This window comes from Drosophila elegans, unplaced genomic scaffold (genome assembly GCF_018152505.1).
Source record: "Drosophila elegans isolate 14027-0461.03 unplaced genomic scaffold, ASM1815250v1 contig_801, whole genome shotgun sequence".
Taxonomy (NCBI): domain Eukaryota; kingdom Metazoa; phylum Arthropoda; class Insecta; order Diptera; family Drosophilidae; genus Drosophila; species Drosophila elegans.
In genome coordinates, this window is record NW_024546155.1 from 373342 (window position 1) to 395681 (window position 22340).

Sequence of the window (22340 nt, forward strand, 5' to 3'; positions counted from 1 at the left end):
TTTGGATTTTCATTTAAACTATGATCGAATATCTGGGGTTTAAAGTCAGCAATGGACAAATTAGCCTTAACCTCGCAAAATTCAAGCGCTTACAGAATTGCCATTGTATTCGCTTACTTCAAAAAAAAACTCCGATTTCGTCTGGCTGTTAGAACATGAAAGAATTCGTTCGAAAATAATATCTGTTTTAACCCAAGAACCGGGGCTAACCATATTTAGCCCTCAACATTTGATAGAATTGCGCACAGATGCCAGCTCAATTGGGTATGGGGCAATATTGCTTCATAGAATGGACAAAATGCTTGGCCTAGAACAGGGCAGTTGTACTCTCGCTTTATATAGGTAATATACGCAGCGAAAGAAAGAAAAAAAAATCTTAAAATTTATTAGGCAGAGCTGTGCTTAAAAAGCATTTGAATGCATATATTTTTTTTTTTTGGTAATATTTAAGATCATGTTGCATTTTCAGTTGAAGCCGTCTGGAAAATACTGAAACGAGCCGATACGTCAGCAGGTCCCGCTATCGATAAGATTTGGTGGTGACACCGACTATTGATAGCGGGAGAGGATCTAGCTATTTAAATTTAGCCCGGTTCGCTCGTTAACTGGGTTAGATGGCCTTGAATACGTTCGCTGACCCATCTTGAGAGAGCGGGAGGGAAAATGGCGAGCGACTTTGGTGTAGGTCAGGGTTTTGCTTTAGTTGCTGCAAGAAGTAGTAGGAGAACGGTCGGAAAAAAACCCAAAAATTTAAATTCGTGATTAGTGTTTGAATAACTCAAAGTGAGTGTTTATTTATTAGTCCGGAACTTGTAAATTACAGTGTTTTTTTTTTTATATTGAAGCCGCCGGGGACCCTAACTAAAGGGCCCCGGAAATTTAAACATTTGGGAGTGAAATCTTACCAGGCGGACCTAACCTGGTCGTCGACCACCTGCCGCAGCAGCATCAGCAGCAGCAACATCAGCCGCAGCAGCATCAGCAGCAGCAACATCAGCAGCAGCAACATCAGCCGCAGCAGCATAAGCCGCAGCAGCATTAGCCGCCGCAGCGTCAGCCGCAGCAGCAGCGATCAGTAGCAACAGCAGCAGCCTCAAGCGCCAGCAGCTACAGCGACTGCCGCCAAGACGGCCAGATACGGAGATTCCCTCGGTGAGTCCGTTCCGGGAACGAATGCCCGCGCTGGCCACGTGGTCATCTCCGAGTCCACCGACGCACTGCTTCCGGCCACGCTACGCTATCCTCCGGACCAATCGGCTCCGTGCGGAGTCGCGCTGGCCTTCGCCATCAGCGTTTTTTCCTGCTGCAGTTTCAACACATGCGACGTTGAACTCTGAAAAAAATTAGTTTTAGTTGTTGTTTTTGTGATATTATGCAGTCAAGATTGTAAAGTACTTACTGTGAAATCTGATCTAAATTTAGAGGCTCAAGCCCGAACCCTGGCCGCGCGTCCAACTATATCTAAATTGGGTCGCGAAATTTAATAACTTGTGGGATTTGTTTAGCGTACTTACCTTGTCAGCACGTCCCTTCTTTTCCCTTGGAGCTCCTCAGGATTAGGCGACCCGGTTGGCAAACGCCTCCAATTTAGTGCCGAGTGGCGAGTTTGCCTGACACTTTGAACTCTAAGCGTCTAAAAATTTCCCTTTCAGTTGTTGCCGCTTTGACCGCTTCTCATCTGGGCGACGGTCTGAGATCGGCCTTGAGAGTTTCTAACGAAAGGAATAGATTATCAGTAGGAATCAATAATGAATGTATTTACTTATTAATCTCACCAAGAATTAAATGTAAACAAGCCACCGAAATGGTTGTGTGAGTTACCTTGGGCGGGGAGATGAGCCGATCCTAATCCACCAGGAATAGACTCCGGTCTGCCGGAGATGGGGTGTGCCTCCCACATCTCTCTTGGGGCACCCAAGGTTGGGTGGGTGCGTCGTGGCAAGGACATCGAAGCCACCAATTTCGTCGAATTGTCTTAGTTGCTTAATGTAAACATAGTTTTGTTTTGTTTTGATTTGTGCTAGAGATGGTAAATCGACGTGAGACGTCCGATGAGTCGGAATCGATTGTTCGGACTGCAGGGCATAGGGGGTACTCCGCCCTGGGACTCCGTGGCTAGCCGGCGCTGCCCTCCGGGAAAGATGCAGTTCCGTAACAATATGGCGCCCAATTTTAACAAATAAAATATGTGATAGCCGAGTCGACGGCGTCTCGCATATTTATTATCTCCAGCCAGCCCACGAACGGTGGCTTGCATGACACACATGCAATTGCACCGGGATGCGGACTGGTGGAGAAAAGTTGTTTAAATTTTGTAGGAAGAAAGGGAGGCGTGTCCACTAGAAGTAGGACAATTGCTCCCGAAGCACGGTTCACAGGGATTAGCTGTGATTTGGCGGTGACATCCTCTTCGAAGAAAATCGAAGGATTCGCATCCCAGGTCGTCCGTGCAATAAGCACGAAAGGTTAAACCAAAAACGGTGATTAAACTGTGATATAGGTATTAGGGACATATTTTTTTTGTTAACGTAATTTTAATGAATGTCTTGTTTTGGGGTTACAGTGTAGTTGTTTTTTTTTTTGTGCAGATCCTTGGGTTTTCTGGGTATTGGCGTTTTCATATCATATCGGTTTAAAACTTAAATGTGTGGTCGTGACCCGTGACTTCGTCACGCGCTGCTCGGCCACCGCGACTTGAATGAAAAACGCAAAGTCCAAAGGGAAATCCTATGCGATCCTGCAAACAGCCGAAGTCCTTAACTGGCGACTTTCAGCACAGCTGAAAGTTAGTCCAGTTGACGAGCGGTTTGTTTAGTGAGAATTCGGACGAAATTGTAGACGCAAGACGACTGGCGCGGAGTCTACCGGCTGGCGATCGGCTCCATCTCCCCTTATTGAGGCTGGAAAAAAAAAAAAATAAAAATAAAAATAGAGAAAGAAATTTAGTCGAGGGACTTGTTTTTTTGATAAGAGCTAATATTTGGTGTGAATTTGTTTAGCCTTAGGTATTTGTGGGTCTTTAATATATTTTCTTATTTATTTCTTATGGGTTATGGTTTATTGTTTCTATTTATTTATTATTATTATTTATTGGTAATATAGGTATTCGTATTATTTAGGTGCATATTATTTAGTGGTGTTTATTTATTGTTTATTATTATTTACTAGCATTCAGTATAATTTAATTATTTATACATAATTTGGGCTTTTGGTGGCCACGTTGAATTCGGGGTTTCAGAAGTCGTGTTAGGGGTTACCAAAATTCAGGATGTCAAAGCGACAAGGCAGCAAGCATGATCACCTGCTTCGGTCGAAAGGTTTTCCAGGCGAGGACGACGAAAAGATGTGGTCCACGGATGTGGAGGGCGCTACCGAGGCTGGCTTGCCGCGCATATCGGAAGGGTTGCCCAGGACTCCGCTTGCCCGTTTGCGCCAGGGACTGCAACAAGAGCAAAAAGGACCACAGGACACAGAGCTGCAGCAGGACCTAAGGCAGCAGCAGATCCTGGAGGGAATTGGTTCCGCAGCGGATGAGTTATTGCAGCTGGACGATAAGGACGCAAGACTCCACGATCCCTTTGTGGATTCCGCGGCAAGGTCGGCCGTTAATGTGGCTTTGGCACAGGCGGCGGAGACCCATCGGAAGGCCCAAGAAGGCGGGATCAATCAGGCACTGAGGGACGAGATCCGAAGTGGCTTCCTGGAGATGATGAAGCTGATGAACGAGGTGTTAAGGCCTGCTGCTCAGCGGCCTCAGCTTCCCCTGGAGAGCATGCCTGATGAGCGAAGGCGTCCGGATTCAAGGATCAACGCGGGAATCCCTGGTCAAGCCCCGCAAGGTGCGGTGCCGAAGAACACACAGGTCACCGGCAGGGACGGTTCCAGGCTACCTCCGCCGAGGGTGCCACCCAAACCGACGAGGAGGCCGCTGGATTTCCAGGAGTTGGAAAGTAGCAGTCCCGGGTATCCTCCGGATCATTTCAGGTCGCGCCGAGACGATGGCCCGGCCCGCAGCTGGTGCATGGAGGACCGCAGGGCCTCAGAGTTCCGGGAGGAGCCGCGTCTGTATGCCAATGTGGGGCCGGCAGCCGCCAACCAGCAATGGCGAATTGAGCGGTGGGGCGTATCCTTCGACGGGGAGGATGAGCGAAACTCGGTGGAAGATTTTCTCTTCCGGTTGGAGTTCCTGCAGCGGCAGTGCCAATGCCCGTGGCAAGAGGTGCTCCGAAACTTCCACCTGCTGCTCACTGGGCGGGCTCGGGAGTGGTACTGGGTGCACGTGCGTCACTGCAGGGTGGACAGGTGGTCCCAGCTTCGAGCCTCGCTGATGGATAGGTTCCGATGCCATCAGACGGAGCACGATCGGATGCACCAACTTCTGCAGAGGAGCAGCAGCCCGGAGAAGGAGTTGGCGATTATATCCATGCGATGCAGCAGTTGGCGGCTCGACTGAAAAGGCCACTGTCAGAGCGGCAGCTGGTGAAGATTATTAAAAAGGGATTGAGGGAGAGCATCGCAAGGTTTGTCTACGCGATGGACGTGCTCACTGTGGATGAACTGCGGGAAGAGTGCTGCGAGGTGGAGCGTAGTTTTGGACGACGTGGACGGACCACGTACACGCAGCCGATGCGGTATCCTCTGGCGGAAAAGGCCAAGGTTAGCGAGGCGATTGGCCCAGATCCTGGTGAGGATCCTCCGTGGCAAGAGGTGGACGAAGTGCGGGCGAAGCCTAAAAATCCGTTCCGAGCCGGCTGCTGGAATTGCGGAGCCGTGGATCACGGGTTCCGTGACTGCGCAGCAACAGAACGCAGACTGTTCTGCTACCGATGTGGGAAGCCCGACACCGTGTCTCCCAAATGTCCGGATTGTGCGGAAAACGGTCGGCTGGGCGATCCGAGGGCGGAGAGGATGCGTCCAAACAGGAGTTCCGCAGAGAAGAAGAGCTGGTAGGGTTAGATAAATGTTTACCTTCTAAAAATAGTAATAAGTTTGCATTACGATACTTACCTTATGCGGAGAGGATGCGGCGGTATCTAGAGACCAGGAACAGGATCTTCTCAGAGCACCAGTTAGGCGGGATGCGTGTGGTGTCTCGCAAGGTGCAAAAGGCCAGGGAGCGATTTCGCAAACGTCGGAACTGCCGACGCGAAGCAGTGGCCGCCGTGAGGCGCAGTTTATCGCGAGATCCCAGACCGTTCGCCGCAGTCCGAGTTCTGACCAAGCAACTGACGGGGTTGTTGGACACTGGAGCGAGTGTGAGTCTGCTTGGAAAAGGTGGCAGAGAGCTGGTCGAGGCCTTGGATGTGCCCGTCCAGAAGTACTTATCCACTGTAATGTTGGTTGTATGTATATTTATAAACACAAGAAAAAGAGTGCACTGTAATGTTATAATTTATATTGGGCTTTATTATTCCGTCCGTTTGGATCGGGACTCATTTTTAGAATGCTCACTTAAGACTATTGTTGGCTTAGCTTACAATTCATATAGCTGCACAAGCAGCGCCGCGGCCAACGCTTATGTATCTCAATATATATGTTAATGTATACGTAAGTGTATTTAGGCGGCGCAAGCAGCGGCCGCGCATGAGAGGGAGAGTGTTATGCTCACATGGTAACCGAATGGTCGGCCGCGCATGCAGACATGCCGACTCAGCATTTAGGATGTGCATAACATTGTTGTGTGGGTCGAATTGCTTTGCACTTGAAGTGCTGGGAATATTCGGACATAAACAAATGCTACAATGTTATAGTGATATAAGCGGTACAGTGTGTACCCAATATATGAGCATACTACATCTCCCTCCTTTTGAAAAATAACGTAATCTATGGAGTTATTTTGTTAGTTATTGTGTTAGGTATATATATATATGTTTATAAAAATTAGCAAATTAATAAAATTCTTTTTTTTTTGTTATTATTATTATTATTTTTTTTTTTTTTGTTTAATATAGTAAATATTGAAAAACTTAGTGAAGTTGAAACTTTGAAAATTTATGCGACTATTTCTTATTATTTATTATAAAATGTATTGTATATTTGTATTCCTATATTTTCATTATAGTAAGGTAAAAGAAAATTTTTGTTATTTTATTTCCTTCTTTTTTTTTTTTTTTTTCTTATGAATGGCCATCCTACAAAATCTATTCTATAAAAATTTTTAATCTATCTTTATGAACTGTCTGTGTTTTATTTTTCGCATTTAAAATAGTTATATTATTATTGGATTCTATCTTCTTTACTATATATGGTCCTGAATATTTAAAGTCTAGCTTATGGCCAGTTTCATTTTTTAATAAAACCTGGTCTCCTATTTTTAATTCAAAGTCTAAACTATTTTTGTCGTATCTATCTTTTTGTTTTTGCTTATTAGTTTCTAGCATTATTCTGGCTCTTTTATATGCCTGTTCTAATCTAAATTTAGATTCCTTAGCATAATCTTCTATATTATATAATGGTTCTATTCTATCTATGCTATTGAAAAGTTTTGATAAGTTTGGAGTTTTCCCAAAAACTAGTTCATATGGACAATAATTATGTGCCATAGAGGGTGTTGTGTTAAAGCAGTATACGAAGTATTGTAGCCATACATCCCAATCTGTTTTATCAACTGAGATGTATGAGCGTATGAACTCGTTAAGTGTTCTGTGGCTTCGCTCCACTGTTCCGACAGTCTGGTGATGGTGTGCAGTAGAATTTTTAATCAGAATAAAATCTTCGAATATAGCTTTTGCTATTGTTTTTGCACTTTTATTTTGAATTGGTATTGCTACAAGGTATTTTGTTAAATCGCAGATTAAAGTAACTGCGTATTCATTCCCTTGTTCAGACTTAGGTAGTGGACCGATCGTGTCCACGATTACCCTGTCAAAAGCTGTTTGCGGTGTTTCCGTAATTGTTAATGGGGTCTTCGTATGCGTGATTATTTTCGCTTTTTGACATTTTAGACATTTTCGTACGTACTCTGTAATATATCGAGTCATTCCTTTCCAAAAGTAACGTCTTTTGACCTTGGCCAAGGTTTTAGAAATGCCAGTATGACCTCCTTGAATTGGTTCATCATGGTATGTAGACATAATTGCTTCTTTTTCTTTTTCAGAATTTATTAGGGTCACCGGGTTGAGTAGCGCTACTCTCAATGATTTTAATGTTTTATTGCCCATTTTCTTAAAATTATCTATTGAAACGTATTCAAAGATATTTTCCCACGGTGCCACTTTGAGTTGGCTGATTTGATGTATACCGGCTTGCTTCTCAAGCCTTTGGAAAAACTGACCTAAGTCAAAGGCTCCATTGGTATATAAATCGCTAACATCATATCTTGCAGTAACTTTTTTTCCATGTTTTAATAAACATAGCATATTTTTTACATGCAAGGTCACTACTTTACGTACTTCGTCATTGTTTATGACTCCGTATACGTTGGGCTTTGAAGCTTTTTCTATAGATTGCCTAGGCAAGTCTATTTCTTTTTCTCCTGCGCAGGATTTCTGTCTACTTTGATTTCTTGTAGTGACTTTATGTATATTTCCGGTTATACTTTGTAGTTCTTTGATGGTTATTCTTGATAACGCATCAGCTACGTAATTGTCTTTTCCCTTTAAATATTCAACTGTGAAGTTATATTCTTCTAATTCTAGCCTCATACGTGTCAGTTTGGAACTTGGGTTAGTCATTGAGAACAAGTATGTTAACGGTCTGTGATCGGTTTTGATAATGAAATGTTTGCCATAAATGTATGGTCGAAAATGTAATATTGTGTTTTATTGTGTGTGACTTGGTGATGATGGTCTTTAAAAAAAAATTTATTTTTATTTTTATGATGGACTATAGAGGGTGGATGATGAGCCGTCTACTTGCTCTCATCATCATTGTCCTCGTCGAACTCATCCCTCTTGCTCTTCTTGGACGCCTTTTTCACTGGTTTCGCGCGCTTTTTGGCTCCACCGTTGGCAGCACCACCGCCGCCGCCATTGTCCTCGAACTCCTTGACAGCCCGATCGTAGTCGTCCTTGGCCTTGGCAGCCTTGGCCTCCCACTCCGACTTGTCCTTCATTGCCCGCCATAATTCGCCACCGCGCTTGGCCACCTCGGTGACCTTGATGCCGGGATTCTCACGTTTGATCGACTCGTGGGCACTGTTGAGCCACAGCATGTAGGCGGAGAGTGGGCGTTTTGGTTTATCGGCCATTATAGTTTGTTTTTGTTGATACTATTTAACAAGTGTTACAACTAGGTATTTATTATTCGAGCTTTGTCGTTTAATTTTCAAAGAAGAGTCTGAATCTGTTTTATTATCTGCGTTTGATAATAAACATATAGTTTATTCGAAATCAGTGATTGTAATGAAGTTTTTATGGCAATGGAGAATATTTAATGCACGCATTCTAAATTCTGGATCTTTAGTAGTTATTTCCTCAAGACATCTATCCAATTCTATCGTGTTAAATGCCATAATTTTAGCAAAAATAATTAAAAAAAATTTTTTTTTTTTATATATATATAAGGGTATTAAATTGAGCACTCTAATCTTTTGAAAAGGAAAATTTTCTTCTCTCTTTTTTTTTTTATATCTTATCTAGATCGTGTGCTTTACTTAAATATTTCTTCTTTAAACATTTATTGTGCAATTTGTATATTTTGGTAATAACACTTGCACTCAAGATGACAATGATTATTATTAAGAGTAAATGTACCCAATATAGGTCAATATTGTTTGATTCTACTTTATTAATAACGTTAGCAGTGGAGTCCACTGACTTAACGTCTACGATTCCCATTTTGGGTACATTCACTTCCAATATATTGGTATTATTATAATTAATATGAGAGAATTTATCTATTCTATTGCTATTCATTCATGTGAAAGGATTTTCTGTGAATATACGTAAATATTTCTGTCTAGCTTTTAAAGTCTGAGGAGCACGCAGAGAGAAAAAAAAAAAAGTGTCATGAAACAAAAATGTAGGAATTTAGTTATTGAAATCTGGTTGATTAAATCTTGTGGCATAATCGCATAAATTTTTTTTTTTTATATTGAAAATTGGAAGAAAAAAAAATTGTGTTAATATTCATATAACTGATTTACAATATTTTGCTCTATATAAATCAATATCAGTTATATGTTGTTAGTATATAGCCTATCAGTGGTTAGTGTTTTTCGAGCAGCGCTTTCGCGCATCGGCTCGGGTTTAGAAGTTTATAATTAAAGGCAACTTAGGCATTGGCATAAATGCAGCCCTTGTTGCGTTACTTTGCTCGGTTACAAAGTATTCTGTCCAGTTCTTTGATGTTTAGGTCATGCGTTTCCTTTTCCTGCGGGGTTGTTGCTATCTTCTTGTAATCCTTCAATAATCGTCGCTGTTGCAGGAGTTTTACCCTTTTTCCACTCCTTTTTTTTTTGTGGATGGGTTTGCTGGACTCCTGTCGTGCCCTGTACTCAGCTATTGTGAGGGGGCGAGGTCCATCGTTGGGACACAATTCGAGGGCCTCTTGTAAAGTTGGTGCGTCCCTTTGCTCAGCAGGAGCAGGTGCCTCCCACGACGGTGCAGAGGGCGGGCTGCCTTCCGCACTCATATGCTTCCTTCGTTGGTGTAGTCGGCGGTATGCCTACCACACTTCAGTTTCCATCGTTGGTGCAGAAGGATTTGCCATTCCTTCCACACATGTTCTGGTCAATTTCCCTCTTTTTTTTTGTCGATTTTGTTGTTTGTTGTTGTGGTTTTTTTTTTTTTGTAGTCCAGGCCTTTTGGGCGCAGGCGGCGCCGGTGCTGGTCATCTCACAGGCTGATTAATGCATATTTTTTTTTTTTTTTGGTTTTGTTTTATTGTTTCTGTTGTCCGGGCCTTTTGGACTCAGGCGGCGCCGGTGCTGGTCATCGCACAGACTAATTACTGTTTTTATTTTTTTTATCTGGCTGGAGATTTCGATTTACGATTTTCGAGGGCGGCTCTGAAGAGCCTAACTTTGGACAGCCGAGGATTAGGGATCGGCTTGCATCGTCCACATTGGACGGCCACACTTGTTAAGCACTGGCTCAATTAGCCAAATTCGCCGATTTACGCATTATGGTGCCAAAATAACGAAAATTTCACAGCGCACAGAGACAAAAATTAACCAGTCTCACTTCCTTCTCGCGCACATGTCACGGTCGCCATGTAATGTTGGTTGTATGTATATTTATAAACACAAGAAAAAGAGTGCACTGTAATGTTATAATTTATATTGGGCTTTATTATTCCGTCCGTTTGGATCGGGACTCATTTTTAGAATGCTCACTTAAGACTATTGTTGGCTTGGCTTACAATTCATATAGCTGCACAAGCAGCGCCGCGGCCAACGCTTATGTATCTCAATATATATGTTAATGTATACGTAAGTGTATTTAGGCGGCGCAAGCAGCGGCCGCGCATGAGAGGGAGAGTGTTATGCTCACATGGTAACCGAATGGTCGGCCGCGCATGCAGACATGCCGACTCAGCATTTAGGATGTGCATAACATTGTTGTGTGGGTCGAATTGCTTTGCACTTGAAGTGCTGGGAATATTCGGACATAAACAAATGCTACAATGTTATAGTGATATAAGCGGTACAGTGTGTACCCAATATATGAGCATACTACACCACAGTCCGTACGGCCTCTGGAGAGGATCGGTCAATTATAGGACGGGTCAAGTTACCGGTGGAATACCGAGGACGGACAGAGCACATTCTCTTCTACTTGTGTCCTTACCTGGAGCAGCCAGCTTATTTTGGAGTTGATTTTTGGCAAGCATTCGGACTGGCCCCAGCGATTATAGGCCACATCGATTCGGAAGGCGTGAAGAAGGCCGAAGAATTACACGCCAGGGAGATGGAACACTACGCGGAAGTCGAGGATGACGATGAGGAGAAACCTGATCCCGAGTCCTGGACGCTTTCCAAGGCCGAGGAACAAGAGCTGGAGGAGATCAAGCAGCAGTTCTTGACTTTCGAGAGGGATGGCTTAGGTACCACCAGTCTGGAGAAACACACTATTGAGCTGATGGACGGAGCCAAAGTGTTCAAGGATCGACCCTATCCGATGTCTCCCGCGAAGCAGAAGGTGGTCGAGGACGAGGTCGACAAGATGCTAGCGCTCGGAGTCATCGAGGAGAGCAAAAGCCCCTGGAGTAACCGCACCACTGTAGTGTCAAGATCTGGAAAACACCGGTTCTGCTTAGACGCACGTAAGCTTAATGATGTGACCATCAAAGATGCTTACCCGTTGCCCAGCATAGACGGCATCCTGTCCAGAATTGAGCAAACATACTACATTTCCAGCGTGGATTTGAAGTTCGCTTTTTGGCAGATTGAGTTGGACACGAGCAGCAAGGAATACACAGCCTTTACGGTTCCTGGTCGGCCTCTTTACCAGTTCCGCGTGATGCCTTTCGGACTCTGCAACGCATCACAGAGGCTGGTGAGACTCATGGACCGAGTAATTCCTGCTGAAATCCGCTCAAATGTGTTCGTCTACTTGGATGATCTGCTAATACTAGCGCCCGACATAAGAACGCACTTGAAGTATCTTCGCCGAGTCGCTGAATGCCTGAAGGAAGCAGGGTTAACCATTGGGCTGAGCAAGTCGAAGTTTTGCTTCAAGTCTTTGACCTACCTCGGCTTCATAGTGGGTGGAGGACGTCTGCGGATGGATCCAGGGCGTGTAGCAGCTATTAGGCGGATGCCTGAGCCAAGGACCATGAAGGAAGTGAGAGCCTTTCTTGGGACCGCTGGTTGGTACCGTCGGTTCATAAAGAACTTCGCAACTTTGGCTGCCCCGCTCACGGAATCCTTGAAGAAGACGGGAAATAAGAAGTTTTCCTTGAGTCCAGAAGCACAGCTGGCAGTAGAGTCCCTGAAGATGGCCCTAACTACTGCGCCAGTGCTGGTACATGCGGACTTCAAGCGGCACTTTTTCATCCAGTGCGATGCATCCCAGATCGGAGTCGGTGCAGTGTTGTTCCAGCGGGATGAAGACGGCCAGGAACAACCAATAGCGTTCTTCTCGGCCAAGATGAATCGTCACCAAGTCCATTACACCGTTACTGAAAAGGAATGCCTCGCAGCCCTGCTGGCCATTCGAAAGTTCCGGCCGTATGTGGAAGGAATGCCGTTCACGTGCATCACCGATCATGCCAGCTTGAAGTGGCTCATGTCCATGAAAGATCTTTCGGGTCGGCTGGCTCGGTGGTCATTGCAACTCCAGGGATATGACTTCAACATCGAACACAGGAAAGGAAGCGAGAACGTTGTGGCAGATACCCTTTCGCGTTGTGTTGAAGAGCTAACGGTGGACCCGTCAGAGTTGCTCGGCTTCGAGACCATTGAGTTTGCTGAAGAAGAGTACACGGAATTGCTACAAGAGGTGGAAAAAAACTTGGCCAACCTACCTGACTTGAGGATAGTGGATGGTCTCATCTTCAAGAGAGTCTTTTCGGCAAATCTGGATGACGAGGTGGAAGGCTTCGAATGGAAGTTGTGGATTCCCCAGAGTCTGACCCACAGCATAATTGAGCGTGCACATTCGGATCCAACGGCAGCTCATGGCGGAATGGGAAAAACTCTGGAAAACCTACGGCGGCAGTTTTACTGGCCTGGCATGGCACTGCAAGTCCGGGAGTTCATACGCAGGTGTGAAGTGTGCAAGGAGACGAAATCCCCGAATTTCCGGATGCAAGTTGGTATCGGTGAGAGAGTCCAGACTGAGCAGCCATTCCAGAAGCTGTACATCGATTTCCTGGGGAAGTATCCGAGGTCGAAGAAGGGACAGGCCTACATCTTCATTGTGGTGGATCACTTCTCCAAATACACATTTCTGAAGGCCATGCAAGAGGCATCGGCCTCCAATGTAGTGGAGTTCCTCATTCACGAGGTGTTCTACAAGTTTGGGGTTCCAGAAATTGTGCATTCGGACAACCGCCGCCAGTTTACGTCCAAGATCTTCGAGGAGGCGATGGAGAGCTTTGGCATCACGCACATCAAAACGCCAGTCCACTCTCCGCAAAGCAACGCAGCGGAAAGGGTGAACCAAAGCGTGTTGGCGGCGATCCGAAGTTACTTAGAAGAAGACCATCGAGAATGGGACGCGTATCTTCCGGAGATTGAGGTGGCCCTCCGCAACGCGGTTCATTCAGCAACTGGAGAAGCTCCGTTCTTCACCGTATTCGGACGACACATGTTCCTGAACGGAGCCAGCTACAAGTTGGCAAGGAAGTTGAAGTCGCTGTGTGATCACGAAATGTCTGGGATGAGACTCCAAGTGATTCATGACAAGGTGCAGAAGAACCTCGAAGATGCATACGATCGGAGTCGCCTGCGGTACGACAAAAGGGCTCGTACTTTCCTTGCGAAGCCAGGTCAGGAAGTGTATCGCCGCAACTTTGCCCCCAGCGATTTCAAAAAGGCCTTCAATGCAAAGTTTGCTCGGAAGTTCCTAAAAGCTCGGGTGGTCAGGACAGTCGGCAATAATGCGTACGAGCTTGAAGATCTTCAAGGACGACCGATCGGAGTGTACCATGCCAAGGACATTAGGTTGTGATCTGGAAAGAGGAATAACAAAGTACACGAGCTCAGAATCGGCATGTGTCTACTTCCCGTAAAGCGTGGGCCCCGCGTTGGACACCGTTGGAACTGCATCATGGTATCGAGGCCGGCTGAATCCGAATAGTCCAAATCCAAATGCTCCCAAGTATTCCTGCGCTTGTCTAAAACTCTGTGTTAGCGTCTCTCGGAATCCAGGGTGGTGTTGCATTTTCAGTTGAAGCCGTCTGGAAAATACTGAAACGAGCCGATACGTCAGCAGGTCCCGCTATCGATAAGATTTGGTGGTGACACCGACTATTGATAGCGGGAGAGGATCTAGCTATTTAAATTTAGCCCGGTTCGCTCGTTAACTGGGTTAGATGGCCTTGAATACGTTCGCTGACCCATCTTGAGAGAGCGGGAGGGAAAATGGCGAGCGACTTTGGTGTAGGTCAGGGTTTTGCTTTAGTTGCTGCAAGAAGTAGTAGGAGAACGGTCGGAAAAAAACCCAAAAATTTAAATTCGTGATTAGTGTTTGAATAACTCAAAGTGAGTGTTTATTTATTAGTCCGGAACTTGTAAATTACAGTGTTTTTTTTTTTATATTGAAGCCGACGGGGACCCTAACTAAAGGGCCCCGGAAATTTAAACATTTGGGAGTGAAATCTTACCAGGCGGACCTAACCTGGTCGTCGACCACCTGCCGCAGCAGCATCAGCAGCAGCAACATCAGCCGCAGCAGCATCAGCAGCAGCAACATCAGCAGCAGCAACATCGGCCGCAGCAGCATAAGTCGCAGCAGCATTAGCCGCCGCAGCGTCAGCCGCAGCAGCAGCGATCAGTAGCAACAGCAGCAGCCCCAAGCGCCAGCAGCTACAGCGACTGCCGCCAAGACGGCCAGATACGGAGATTCCCTCGGTGAGTCCGTTCCGGGAACGAATGCCCGCGCTGGCCACGTGGTCATCTCCGAGTCCACCGACGCACTGCTTCCGGCCACGCTACGCTATCCTCCGGACCAATCGGCTCCGTGCGGAGTCGCGCTGGCCTTCGCCATCAGCGTTTTTTCCTGCTGCAGTTTCAACACATGCGACGTTGAACTCTGAAAAAATTAGTTTTAGTTGTTGTTTTTGTGATATTATGCAGTCAAGATTGTAAAGTACTTACTGTGAAATCTGATCTAAATTTAGAGGCTCAAGCCCGAACCCTGGCCGCGCGTCCAACTATATCTAAATTGGGTCGCGAAATTTAATAACTTGTGGGATTTGTTTAGCGTACTTACCTTGTCAGCACGTCCCTTCTTTTCCCTTGGAGCTCCTCAGGATTAGGCGACCCGGTTGGCAAACGCCTCCAATTTAGTGCCGAGTGGCGAGTTTGCCTGACACTTTGAACTCTAAGCGTCTAAAAATTTCCCTTTCAGTTGTTGCCGCTTTGACCGCTTCTCATCTGGGCGACGGTCTGAGATCGGCCTTGAGAGTTTCTAACGAAAGGAATAGATTATCAGTAGGAATCAATAATGAATGTATTTACTTATTAATCTCACCAAGAATTAAATGTAAACAAGCCACCGAAATGGTTGTGTGAGTTACCTTGGGCGGGGAGATGAGCCGATCCTAATCCACCAGGAATAGACTCCGGTCTGCCGGAGATGGGGTGTGCCTCCCACATCTCTCTTGGGGCACCCAAGGTTGGGTGGGTGCGTCGTGGCAAGGACATCGAAGCCACCAATTTCGTCGAATTGTCTTAGTTGCTTAATGTAAACATAGTTTTGTTTTGTTTTGATTTGTGCTAGAGACGGTAAATCGACGTGAGACGTCCGATGAGTCGGAATCGATTGTTCGGACTGCAGGGCATAGGGGGTACTCCGCCCTGGGACTCCGTGGCTAGCCGGCGCTGCCCTCCGGGAAAGATGCAGTTCCGTAACAATCAATTAAAAAGTTATTCATTATTTGTACATGAAATTCAAAACTTTTATGGTTAGAATTGACTGATTTATTTATTCCTTATTTGCAAAAAACTGAGCAAGTCGGTTTTCACAATCCTCTCTTGTGGCTAACTTTACACTATCCAAATCGTTCGACATTGATAGGAAAAGGTGGTAGTAACTTGCTGCGATGTCCGGGCTATAACCAAAAGAACATTTTGACGTGTGTGGTCTAGCGTTATCCTGATGGAAAACAATTCCTTTCCTTCAGTACAAAACCGATTTAAGTGTTTGGCCATAGCAGTTCATAGTAGATTTGTAGAAGTCCTTGCCAATTCCACCAAACACACAGCAAAACCTTTCTGGCCGTCAATCCTGGCTTAGCCACCGCCTGGGCCGGCTCATCCTTCTTTGACCACGACCGTTTTCGCCTCACGTTGTCGTAAGTGACCCAATTTTCATTACCAGTCACCATCCGCTTCAAAAACGGGTCGGTTTTATCGCGACCTTTTCCTCCGAATTTCGATCTGCTAATCGGTGCTAAAGATTAGCAGATCGAAATTCGATCCAAGTTTTATTTTTTTTTTACTCTATGAAGTTACCAAGGTCAGCCATTAGAAATTCTAATCGGTAGGGAAACCAGACCCTTCGGCCTATTTCCAATAGGTGAAGAAGAGGATAATCTTATTGATAGAGAGTATTCTCTAAGAAAACAAGCTAAGGAAACCATGTAAGTTAATGCTCGTTACGACAAACGTAGGTTTGAGAAGAACAAAGCAAAAATAATAAAACATAACGTAGACCATGTTTTGTCAAAAACGAAGAGCGTCACCAAACTAAACTTGACTCAACATTAAAGGATCCATTTGATATGATATAACTACTAGATTAAGATAGGTACATTTTTAAATCATTAAAGAGCATTGTCAAATAGACGAATAAGTGAAGAAGTTGATTAAAATTTCGACGACTCGAGAGGAGCTCCGTCTGATTTCCAAGTGAGAAATAAAGGATGGCAGGATGCTTTTGAATCCTCAGAGAGGCAATAATGTCCGCACCATAAGGATGGCGGTGGTGACCGCACCATAACAGAAATGGAAATAGACCAGGTGATAAAGCTTATTAGCGTAGTTTGAATTATTAAGTATGGTTAAGAAAATGTAATGAAAAGAATGTATTATATGTTATTAGGAAATCATTTTGCTTATTTTTGTCTATATGCTGAGTTTGTAAACAATAAAAATCAACAACTGAGAATATTTTCAGAAAGGCCGTGTCTGAGTTAGTACATGTTCTTGGTAGAATAGTGTGCAGCGAAAATGTAGGCAAAAAGCATTAATGTTTTGTAGGCAAGTGCATTGGCCAGAACGGCATTTAAAATCAGCGTCGCGTAGGCGATATATATTTTGAATACATACATATGTACATATGTAATATATAACAATGTAAAATGATTATATACAATCTTTATAAATGTTGATTTAAATGATTTGGGACGCGATCATAAAAAGTGGAATATAAATGGATCGGGAACATTTAGTAGACAACATTGTATTATTGTACTCCATTTTTATGGTTTTTTTGGGGTTTTCCGTCCATTTTTTGATCCGACATATCTATGACCTACCAACTTCAAACTCAATGGATTTAATTTTGTTTTCTTTACGCAGGGGCCTGGTGTACGTTCACCCAGAGAAATCTTGCAAGGCTTTGCAATTTTCTGGTGCATTTTTCGTCCATCCGAGTACGCCGGTTATTTCCAACTCACTATCTCTCCTAGCTGGCGGATTTCGTCGACCTGAGTACTAGCTTAACTGTCAATCAGTGAGCTGGTAGGCAAACAGTAATTACCAAGCCATCTTATACGGAAAATCGGTAAAAATTCCTAATATTTTCTGACGCAAACACTTTGACCCAATTTACAACATTGATCTATAACATTTATTAGTTTAACAAGGATTACTTTAACATAAAAATTAATATGTAAAAATGATACTTTTTAAAATTGAATCGTAGAGATGTGCAGAGGGGTTCAGACTCCATAAAATATGACGATTTTCACTATTTCTCCCGTTTTTGTTTACTAAAAATGCAAAATTAATAATTTTATTAAAATTTAACCTGATAAAAATTAAATTTAAAAAGGATTGCATCATAACTAATCACTTCGATATCTTAAAATTAGTTTTGAAAATATAGGTCATCTTATTTTATATTACTTTCTAGCCATAGCAAAGCCTAGTCCCAATATTCCACCTAGTACAAGGGCTGCTCCACCAGCGACAGCCATACCCTTGGCCACTTCAAGGTCACTTTGTTTTTGAATGTATTGCTGAAATTCACATTTTTAAAATACATTATTTGTTAGAATGCATTTTTATATGTATTTACACATAAATTAACTTACCTCAAGGGAACGCACTTGATCATTTGATTCAATATCCAGAAAAGCTCTGCAGTACTTCAACCCAGAAGTATACTCCTTTATACGAGCATTCCCAAATGCAAGATAATAAATATAGTCACGCCTTCCATCTGGATGGGTACGTGCCAACTCTTCCAATATCATAATTCCCTGTTGTTAATAAAATAGTAATAGATTTACATTTCTATGGCTCACTGATTAAGTCACCTTTCTAATGTCGTTTGTATAACGACTACGAACCAGACAAAATGCGTACCTGTCGTGTAATAAAGAAAAAAGTTTTACACGTTTATTTAAAATTGAAATATAAGTAATGAACTAATTCATATCTAAATAAAATTTACGTACTCAAATTTGGTTTCTGTGGTAACTTCCCCGTCCAACTCAAGCTCGTGATGATATTTTTTTTCAAACCTCTGCAATGTTCGAACGTTCATATGCACTTAATTAGCTGGGCCGGCGATAAACATTTTTTTAAGTGGGTAGTTAGAAAGACACTAGGGGGTGGGATAGCTTTCATGGATGATGTTTTACAGTTCCGAGTGGGAACTACTAAACATACTACAAACGTCCACCACCGGCCTTGCTCTTTAGTTTTATATTAGCCAAGACCTCAACTCAATCAGTACCTCTAAATCCTCTTGTGGTACCACTTCGTTCAAAAGCTCATCCATTGTCATATATTTTTAATTTAATCAACTCAGTGTTTTAGTTGGTAACTGTATGTTGAAAAGTGACCGTTGATCATTAAAATCGCAAAGCATGCAAGCAAGTACATATATACAAATTAATTTCAATCAAAATAACGACGGTCAGCTAGCGTCAAAATTGGAACGGCGAAAAACTGACCATGGAGGGGCTTTATAATATTTACCTTTTGGCGCCAATGCGAAAGTGATCTCATGAAATCTCATGAACAACAAATTTTGATGTGCGTATTGGTGAACAATGGTATGTGGAACACTGGGGTTTATTTAGTTTTTTAATTTCTCGTGGTTTAAAAATTGTAAATGCAAAGATATTAAGAAATGAAATATTTAACATATATATGTGATTTAAGAATATTAGAAGTCTGCAAGTATTTTAAATATGCATTTTAAAAATCTATCCCCAAAGAGGTTGTTTCAATATGCACGCTAAACCACACTATTCAGCGTTAATTCACTTTTGACATGTTAACCTCTGATTTTTCCCATACAAAAATTTAAGACGTTATTCACTTTTGTTCTCTTTCTCCAAAGTAACGGAGAATGCTTTCAATGCAGAAAGAATATACTGAGATCTAATGAGAGAGCGTGAAAGTTGGCACAACCTCTATGAAAGTCTTATTAATTGACACATCGTCTGTGAAAGCCGTACTAATTAAGTAATGTTAGCGTTAAAAATGTTCCGTATTCATAAAAACAATTTATTTCTGAGACATCTATCGGTTTAATGGACTTGTAATAAATGTATGTATAAATAGGTCAAAATTGAGCCCCTTCTAATGAGAATGCGTGCATGTTGGCACAACGTTTATGAAAGTAGTGTTACTTAAAATAAAAGTTAGCGTGAAAATTGTGCGTTTAATGTTTCGGGTAATAAAGCTCTCAGCAGGCGTGGCCAGTGTTACCACATGGAAAAACAGCACGTTTGAAAAAACTTGATTATCAAGAAATTAAACGGTTTATATAGCTTGTAAAAAATATGTTAAGTACTTTAATAAATTACCAATTACTAATGAGAATGCGTGCAAGTTGGCACAAACTCTATTAAAAAAACCAAAAGTTAGCGTCGAAAATGACTATTTTCATTTGGTTGATGTCATGGATGGAAATGCACAGTGCGGTTCGTGTCTTGGTATCCAGTGATTCTGATTTTGGTGTGAGCGCCTCCTTTTTTAACGGTTTCATTAGCTTGAGATTTTTCACGAAATGTGCATGTTGGCACAATCTCTACAAGTAATTTGTAATTTAATTTTGGTGGTTTTTGATTTTTCAAATGCATATTTCATATTTCATTTCTTATTATTTTTGCATTAACATTTTACGTGCCTAAATAACTAGAAAATTAAAAAATAAAAACAGCCTCGTGTTCCATATTTCATTGTTCCCCGATCGACGACAATTTTTTTTTCTATTTTATTGAGGGGATGCACCACATTTGTTTGCGAAAGCAAAAAGCAAGACCAGAGCCGCGAACCTCAGGAAAGTTAAATGTCGCAGTACCCGGCAAGTTCGTGCGCATTTGACCTTCTTGAGTATAACCTCTAGTTAAAGAAACTTTTTTGTAAAGTGGGGGCCACTTATATGTGCAAGTCTGGGTCGGGTCTGTCGAACCTGATTGCGACAAAAATAGTCGTTTGCTGGAAAAATATTAAACTTACAACAAAATCAAAAGATTAAGGACTACATATGTATTTGAGAATTCCCTAAACGGCTGAATCTTTGAATTGCTGAAAATGTTTTTAAAGCAATTGAACAACAAAGTTTTCAGCGGCCTCACTGTTGCGAGTTGCTGAAACTTCAGCAACTCATATTGCTCATAGCTTTGTGAATTTCCTAAAAAAATGTGTTTAATTAGAAAACTGCAAGTAGTTGCATATATATATATATATATAAAATAATGTCCTAAATTATTTCCAAATTGTGTTTACAAAATTTATAATTTATTTTTTTATTTGGATATATTTCGTCTGGAAAAATTTGTGCTTTAGCCCATTACTCAGATTGAAAAAGAGTTTCTGTAGCGGAAAATCTTTATTCTTACTAGTGTGATCGAAGTTTTGGGAACTCATTGCAACTGTGTGTGGGTTTTTTCAAATATATCCCGCAAAATTTAACGATGCTATATTTTGGGGCGTATTCAACAATAGGGGCATCAAAATTATTCGGTAATATTTTTCTGAGTTTTTTGAGGCTGTCCGTCCATTTTTTGATCCCAGAAATACTCTGCCCTGGCCACTCCAACCTCAAAAAATCTGGCAACGAAATTTATTTTTATCTGTTATTTTCGCCGATCTGAGTACCGGGACGTTACAAAGTCCGTCAAATTTTAACGGCGGACTAACTGGGAAGTTTTTGGAACGGCAAAACCTTATAGACCATCTCTTCAACGGATGTTGGAAGGTGGATGGATTTATGTGGAAATACGCTATTAAGTTTAATTTTTCAAACTGTTTTAGAATAAATTGTTCCTGCTTCTATTATGTTATAATGCTTTGGATTTGTGGTTAAATGTTTTCTGAACTATCTGTAGTTTGTATTCAAATTGGTGCCTGAGGGAGCTTAAACGTCTTAAGCTTCCACTTCTCTTTCAACAACGCCTCTGGTTTACAGATGGCCACCATGTCAATTCAAATTTTTTCGCGCCCAGACCTTAGAGTTGCACCAAAAACAAACATCGGCTAAATATCAACTATGTATAAACAGAACAAACGAAAACAAGTACGAGCTTGTTACGCGCGGGCCCTATTAGCATAGTGGGCAGTTATCGAGTTCGCGAGAGAGACATTTATAAAAAAACTAAAACTAAGTATGATGCACATAGAGTATGTTAAAAATGTAGTTTTTAAGACAGGTTGAAATGCAAAATTGATTATATGGATTATTATAATTATAACACAGAAAGGGTTCCGCGGTGAGTTTCTGCAGTTGAACTGCTCGCTCTCATTGCTAATGGCTGGTGCGAGCAGTGCAGTTGCAAGTTCGCCGCGGGAAAGAATTGCAAGTTCGAACCAAAAACTGAAAAGTGGAGTGGAAATCAAGTTTAGATTCGAAATTGGCTCTCAGCAGAGTTTGTGCAGAGGTCGGGCAGAGCAAATGGTGCCTCTATACATTTCTTACTCTATGGTGTTCACACATGAACACGAATACATAACATATAAATCATGTTTTAGTTGTGCAGCCTCGCACTGTCCCTCGCCGCTGTCCGTGAGGGTGAAGAGTTGCGATCCAATTGCCACCGTGGCTGGTCCGGGGGAAGGGGTGAAGACGTAATTGCCACCGTGGCTGGCTGCTCATATGAATGTGCCGGGCGGTTGCCAATGGCTCTCTTCTCTCTTCTTACGAAGACTACGTTGGGAGTAACTGACTCCGTTGCTAACGGCCCTTAAGGCTCGGTAACCAATTTCAATTAATAGAATAAGTCTTGACGGCCTCTGCCGGAGTTTTACATTCAAGCCAATGCTCTTTATTAAATGTCCAAATTAAAACTGAAAACATATAGGACTTTACGTAAGCTATGCGCGGCCGGCAAGCCGACCGCTCGTGCAGCAAAGTGCTGACAGTAGCAAAATCAACATAACTCACCATACCGTGCACCACCAAGAACCAGGCACGGCCCCTAAAGATGTTTGTGCTGATTTTGCAACTAAACACTAGGGTGATCCAATAATTACCCAAGATCTGTATCGACTTATGATTACTCCTTAACAGTGTTAACAACTCTCCCCTTAGGAATATAACCGTCCTCGG

General features: G+C 42.8%; 2 protein-coding genes and 2 long non-coding RNA genes across 10 annotated transcripts; all 4 read right to left on the reverse strand.

The window, feature by feature from the left end:
• Window positions 1-1045: 1045 nt before the first annotated feature.
• LOC121467824 lies at window positions 1046-2348 on the reverse strand. 4 transcript variants are annotated; one of them, XR_005977850.1, is made up of 4 exons: window positions 1822-2348; window positions 1515-1712; window positions 1400-1461; window positions 1046-1333 (listed from the first exon to the last, which is right to left on the reverse strand). It is a non-coding gene; the product is annotated as an uncharacterized LOC121467824 (long non-coding RNA). The 4 variants fall into 4 exon arrangements; XR_005977851.1 differs by having other exon boundaries at window positions 1400-1701; XR_005977848.1 differs by having other exon boundaries at window positions 1400-1712.
• Window positions 2349-7834: 5486 nt separating this feature from the next.
• On the reverse strand, window positions 7835-8279 carry LOC121467825 (high mobility group protein D-like). Its single transcript, XM_041710140.1, has one exon. The coding sequence runs from the start codon at window positions 8186-8188 to the stop codon at window positions 7850-7852; it is 339 nt and encodes a 112-aa protein (XP_041566074.1). The 5' UTR covers window positions 8189-8279; the 3' UTR covers window positions 7835-7849.
• A 6123-nt stretch (window positions 8280-14402) lies between these two features.
• LOC121467827 lies at window positions 14403-16464 on the reverse strand. 4 transcript variants are annotated; one of them, XR_005977855.1, is made up of 4 exons: window positions 15127-15479; window positions 14820-15017; window positions 14705-14766; window positions 14403-14639 (listed from the first exon to the last, which is right to left on the reverse strand). It is a non-coding gene; the product is annotated as an uncharacterized LOC121467827 (long non-coding RNA). The 4 variants fall into 4 exon arrangements; XR_005977854.1 differs by having other exon boundaries at window positions 14705-15017; window positions 15081-16464; XR_005977856.1 differs by having other exon boundaries at window positions 14705-15006; window positions 15127-15552.
• Window positions 16465-17379: 915 nt separating this feature from the next.
• LOC108137699 (mitochondrial fission 1 protein) lies at window positions 17380-18646 on the reverse strand. The gene is made up of 6 exons (XM_017259579.2): window positions 18516-18646; window positions 18235-18302; window positions 18094-18142; window positions 17869-18036; window positions 17681-17793; window positions 17380-17544 (listed from the first exon to the last, which is right to left on the reverse strand). Exons 1-6 carry the CDS (start codon window positions 18564-18566, stop codon window positions 17523-17525), a joined length of 471 nt encoding a protein of 156 aa, XP_017115068.1. The 5' UTR covers window positions 18567-18646; the 3' UTR covers window positions 17380-17522.
• Between the last annotated feature and the right edge of the window lie 3694 nt (window positions 18647-22340).

Coding starts and splice junctions, on each gene's coding strand:
- LOC121467825 (XM_041710140.1), bottom strand. CDS start 8,188: ATGGCCGATAAACCAAAACGCCCACTCTCCGCCTACATGCTGTGGCTC.
- LOC108137699 (XM_017259579.2), bottom strand. CDS start 18,566: ATGACAATGGATGAGCTTTTGAACGAAGTGGTACCACAAGAGGATTTA. Junction 18,303..18,515: donor TACCACAAGAGGATTTAGAG/GTACTGATTGAG, acceptor CGAACATTGCAG/AGGTTTGAAAAAAAATATCA. Junction 18,037..18,093: donor ATACAAACGACATTAGAAAG/GTGACTTAATCA, acceptor TATTAACAACAG/GGAATTATGATATTGGAAGA.